Source organism: Sprattus sprattus (genome assembly GCF_963457725.1).
Source record: "Sprattus sprattus genome assembly, chromosome: 15".
NCBI lineage: Eukaryota > Metazoa > Chordata > Actinopteri > Clupeiformes > Clupeidae > Sprattus > Sprattus sprattus.
Window position 1 is genome coordinate 3,741,832 of NC_137913.1, and position 5,000 is coordinate 3,746,831.

Here is a 5,000-nt window from a genome sequence, read left to right on the forward strand (position 1 = left end):
TCTCGCTCTTCCTCACTCTCTGACTTACATTCTTTCTCTCCTGCTCTTCCTTTCTCTCCTTTTTCCTCTCTCCCTCCCTTCCTCTCTCCCTCCCTTCCTCTCTACCCTTTACCCTTCTCTTTCTATTATTCTCTCTCTGTCCGGCTCTCTCTCCCCATGTTTATTTCCTTCTCTCTCTCTCTCCCTCTCTTCCTCTCTCCCTCTCTCTCTCTCTCCATGTTTTTTTCCTTCTCTCTCTCTCCAGCCTGTCCAACCTCCTTCTCTCCCCCATGCTTACTCTCCATCACTATTGTTCTCTTTGCCTTTTTCTCTCTCTCTCTCTCTCTCCCTCTCTCTCTCTCACACACTCTTCCTTATTCATAAGTATACCCATGCCTCTTCTCCACGTCTTGGTGAAGGTGTGCCCCTTCTATGTTTAGCAATAAGTAAGGACTAAGGTGAAAGATCAATGTGTGCTCATTGCTTCTTTGACTGTTTTACACAAGGAGATTTGTCATGGTTGTAAAATGGATTTTTGGTTTCTATAAAAAGCACAGACGAATTCAAATAAATTCTTAAAACAAATACTTTCATTTTTGTTTTCAGATGAAACCACTGATTGACTTTTTTAATTGACTCTTAGTTATACTTCCCTCTCACCGGTTAAGACTTCTCTACCAGCTGAGTTTACTGTGCAGGTGGTGCCATCTGAAACACCTCTCCCCCACTAGTTTACTTATTAAGTCTTTTTCCTTTTTTATCTGGTGTTTGTATGTTGATTTCTTCTTTGTTATATGCCTTTTTCCTTTATCTGTTGTTTTGTATGTTGATTTCTTTTCTTTGTTATATGCCTTTTTCCTTTTCCTTTATCTGTTGTTTTGTATGTTGATTTTTTTTCTTTGTTATATGTTTTGTGTGGACCCCAGGAAGAGTAGCTGATGTCTTCTGCATCAGCTAATGGGGATCCTAATTAAATCCTAAATCCTAATCTCTCTCTCTCTCTCTCTCCCCCTATCCCTCTTCTCTCCCCTTATCTCTCTCTCTCCCCCCCTCTCTCTTCTCTTCCCCTCTCTCTCCCTCTCTCCCCCCCTCTCTCTTCTCTTCCTCTCTCTCTCTCCCCCTCTCTCTTCTCTGCCCCTCTCTTCTCTCCCCCTCTCTTCTCTCCCCCTCTCTCTCTCCCTCTCTCTCTCTTTCTCTCTCTCTCCCCCTCTCTCTCTCTCTCCCCCTCTCTCTCTCCCCCCCCTCTCTCTCCCCCTCTCTCTCTCTCTCCCCCTCTCTCTCTCCCCCCCCCCCTCTCTCTCTCTCTCTCCCCCCCTCTCTCTCCCCCTCTCTCTCCCTCTCTCTCTCTTCTCTTCCCCCCCTCTCTCTCCCCAGCTGTGTGGGAAGGAGTTCAACCGCATGCACAACCTGATGGGCCACATGCACCTGCACTCCGACAGCAAGCCCTTCAAGTGCCTCTACTGCCCCAGCAAGTTCACCCTGAAGGGCAACCTCACGCGACACATGAAGGTCAAACACGGGATCATGGACCGAGGACTGGATGCTCGAGGTAAGCGGCATTTGATAGAAATATTTGCTGTCTGTCTTTGTGTGTGTGTGTGTGTGTGTGTGTGTGTGTGTGTTTGTGTGGGTGCGTGTGTGTGTGTGTGTGTTTGTGTGTGTGTGTGTGTGTGTGTGTGTGTGTGTGTGTGAGTGTGAGTGTGTGTGTTTGTGTGTGTGTGTGTGTGTGTGTTTGTGTATAAAAGTGAATAAACAAATCAACAACAACATTGAACTTCTTTTAATGTTTTGTTTTATTCAGGTGAACTTCTGTATGATTAAACCGTGTGTGTGTGTGTCTCTATGTGTGTGTGTGTGTGTGTGTGTGTGTGTGTGTGTGTGTGTGTGTGTGTGTGTGTGTGTAACTTCTGTATGATTAAACCATGTGTTTGTTTATTTGCCTGCAGTGTTCCGGCGGCGGCGGCGGACTCCTCTCTGTCTCTCCACCCAGCTGGGCCTGCTGGCCAACTTCAACCAGGATGAGCCCTTTGACCTCTCCAGGAAGAGGCAGCCTGTGGCCGGGCTTCGTCTGTCTCAGTCGGACGGCGAGAGCGTCCGCGGCAGCTCCTGCCATGAGGAAGACGAGGAGAGCCTGTGTGTCCGCCGCAGCAGCTCCTGTCACGAGGAAGACGAGGAGAGCCTGTGTGTCCGCCGGCGGAGCTCCTGTCGTGAGGAAGACGAGGAGAGCTTGTGCCGCCGGGGCAGCTCCTGTCACGAGGAAGACGAGGAAAGCCTGTGCCGCCGGGGCAGCTCCTTTCACGAGGAAGACGAGGAAAGCCTGTGCCGTCGGGGCAGCTCCTGTCACGAGGAAGACGAGGAAAGCCTGTGCCGTCGGGGCAGCTCCTGTCACGAGGAAGACGAGGAAAGCCTGTGCCGTCGCTCCTGTCGTGAGGGAGACGAGGAGAGCCTGTGCCGCCTCAGCGAGGGCAGCCCAGAGCCCTACCCGCTGGAAGGGGAGCAGCCTGCCGAGCCTCTCAGGGTTCTGTCAGCAGAACCAACCGAGGAACCGGACGAAGATATGGAACCTGATGAAGATGAAGACGAAGAGGAGGACAGGGAGAGCGTTTGTGATGACTTTGAGAGAAGAGGGGAGAAGTGGCAGAAGCAGCAGCAGCAGCTGTCTTCAGAGAGAGAGCAGTTTGAGTACGTGCATTATTATGACAGTCCCCAGACCTTAGCCTCTCGCGGCGGGGAGAGGGGACGCTATGCTGACGCCACTTACAGGGATTCAGAAATAAGCTGTGAATGATCTCAGTGATAGGGGATGTGGGGATGATCTCAGTGATGGGGGATGTGGGGAACAGAAAAGCGGGAAAGAAAAGCACATTATGTTTAACGAGCTATTTTAAATAATAAAAAATTCTATTTTCAAAATAATATAATGTTTTTATATTCCGTGAAGGCTTTCATGTCATTTTGCTAATCGTATGACAGAGGTATTTTTTGAGAAAATGAATAAATCTTTCGTTTTAGTTTTGATTTCAGAAGCAATGTATGTGCTAATAACAAATACTGACTGTTATGATCGATCATTGTCACTGTTGGTTTTGTGTGCCACTTTTTGTCTTTATGTAGCATGATTCATGTTCAGTATGCTAAATAATCTCACAATGTGACAGAGTTGTTCACTGCAACATAAAGTAACTCTCCCTCTGTTGTGAACTGTCTATGGAATTAACAAAACTGTATATTGGTCTATTCAGTAGCAATGCATGGATACATTGACTTTAATAAAAATGATTTTAATACATTTTGAGTCGCCACTCTGTTATACTGTACCACTTGCCTTGTTCATTTAACTGCTTCTCCATGGTTAGTTTTTCTCCTCGACTTTTCCATAATTACACAAATCACAAGAATACTGATTATTAATAATACTGGTATTGCAGTGTGTTGCTTTTAAAATAGGGGTTGCAGAAATTTTAACTAAACTACATCGTGCTGTACTCTTTCTCTGTTGTGTTCTACAAAATCACTTCTTCAGATGAGAAGAGCAGCCTTGTGTGGACGGAGATAGAAACCCCTTTCACCAGTGTGTGTGTGTGTGTGTGTGTGTGTGTGTGTGTGTGTGTGTGTGTGAATGTGTGTGTGTGTTTGTGTGTGTGTGTGTGTGTGTGTGTGTGTGTGTGTGTGTGTGTGTGTGTGTGTGTGAATGTGTGTGTGTGTGTGTGTGTGTGTGTGTGTGTACGGAGAGAGAGACCCCTTTCACCACACTCCAGCTAATGAACTGAGTGAAAGTGTGAAGTTTTGAGGAAACAGGCCGTGTGGGTGTATGACCATTTCCTGTACTGTCAACTCTGAAACACTCTTTTCAAATAACCCCTAAGGGGAAACGGTGTCATTAACACTGTGGGTTTGTGTGTGTGTGTGTGTGTGTGTGTGTGTGTGTGTGTGTGTTTGTGTGTGTGTGTGTGTGTTTGTGTGTGTGTGTGTGTATGGGTCTGTGTGTGTGTGTGTGTGTGTGTGTGTGTGTGTGTGTGTGTGTGTGTGTGTGTGTGTGTGTGTGTGTGTGTTTGTGTGTGTGTGTGTGTGTGTGTGTGTGTGTGTGTTTTTCAAATAACCCCTAAGGGGAAACGGCGTCATTAACCCCGGGCGCTCAAAAGCAGCTCACTGCTCCGGGTTAGTGTGCTTCACTGTGTGTATCACTGTGCGTATCACTACCCTGTGTGTGTGTGTGTGTGTGTGTGTGTGTGTGTAACCCAACCCAACAACAGCAAATATACTCCATATTTGTCGGGCCAATTAAACATTGTTTCTGAGATACAAGAATATAGTGTGTGTTTTTTTTAAATTAAAAATCAATACTTAACATAAACTTTACATAAAATGCAAATGTCAAACATTGATCATACCATAATAATGTTCAAGCAAAGGTCCACGTTCCTTCATGTTTTATTACGCTATAATCACAGAGTACAGACTACGGGTCAAAATGCACAGGGAGTACAGACTATGGGTCAAAATGCTAACAGAGTGCAGACTATGGGTCAAAATGCTAACAGAGTGCAGACTATGGGTCAAAATGCTAACAGAGTGCAGACTATGGGTCAAAATGTTCACAGAGTGCAGACTATGGGTCAAAATGCTAACAGAGTGCAGACTATGGGTCAAAATGCTAACAGAGTGCAGACTATGGGTCAAAATGCTAACAGAGTGCAGACTATGGGTCAAAATGATCATAGAGTACAGACTATGGGTCAAAATTCTCAGAGAGATCCTCTTCAAACTCCAGCCTTCTCCATGACAGAAGAACCGTTTTCTCAGGAAGAACAGGAAATATGGAAGAAACCCTCTCTCCCCTCTGTACACATACACACACACACACACACACACACACACAAACACACACACACACACACACACACACACACACACACATATACACACACACACATACACACACACACACACACACACACACACACACACCACACATACACACACACACACACACACACACACACACACACACACACACACAC

The 5,000-nt window shown here is 46.2% G+C and overlaps 1 protein-coding gene across 1 annotated transcript in view; it reads left to right on the plus strand.

The window, feature by feature from the left end:
* znf366 (zinc finger protein 366) overlaps positions 1-2,853 on the plus strand; it is a gene marked incomplete at its 5' end in the record, with an annotated part of 9,568 nt that extends 6,715 nt beyond the window's left edge. The window contains 3 exons of the mRNA XM_080852927.1: positions 1,354-1,528; positions 1,926-2,160; positions 2,440-2,853. Of these exons, the coding sequence (XP_080709053.1) occupies positions 1,354-1,528; positions 1,926-2,160; positions 2,440-2,767 (738 nt within the window). The 3' untranslated portion in view covers positions 2,768-2,853. The remainder of the gene's footprint in view (positions 1-1,353; positions 1,529-1,925; positions 2,161-2,439) is intronic.
* Positions 2,854-5,000: the final 2,147 nt, after the last annotated feature.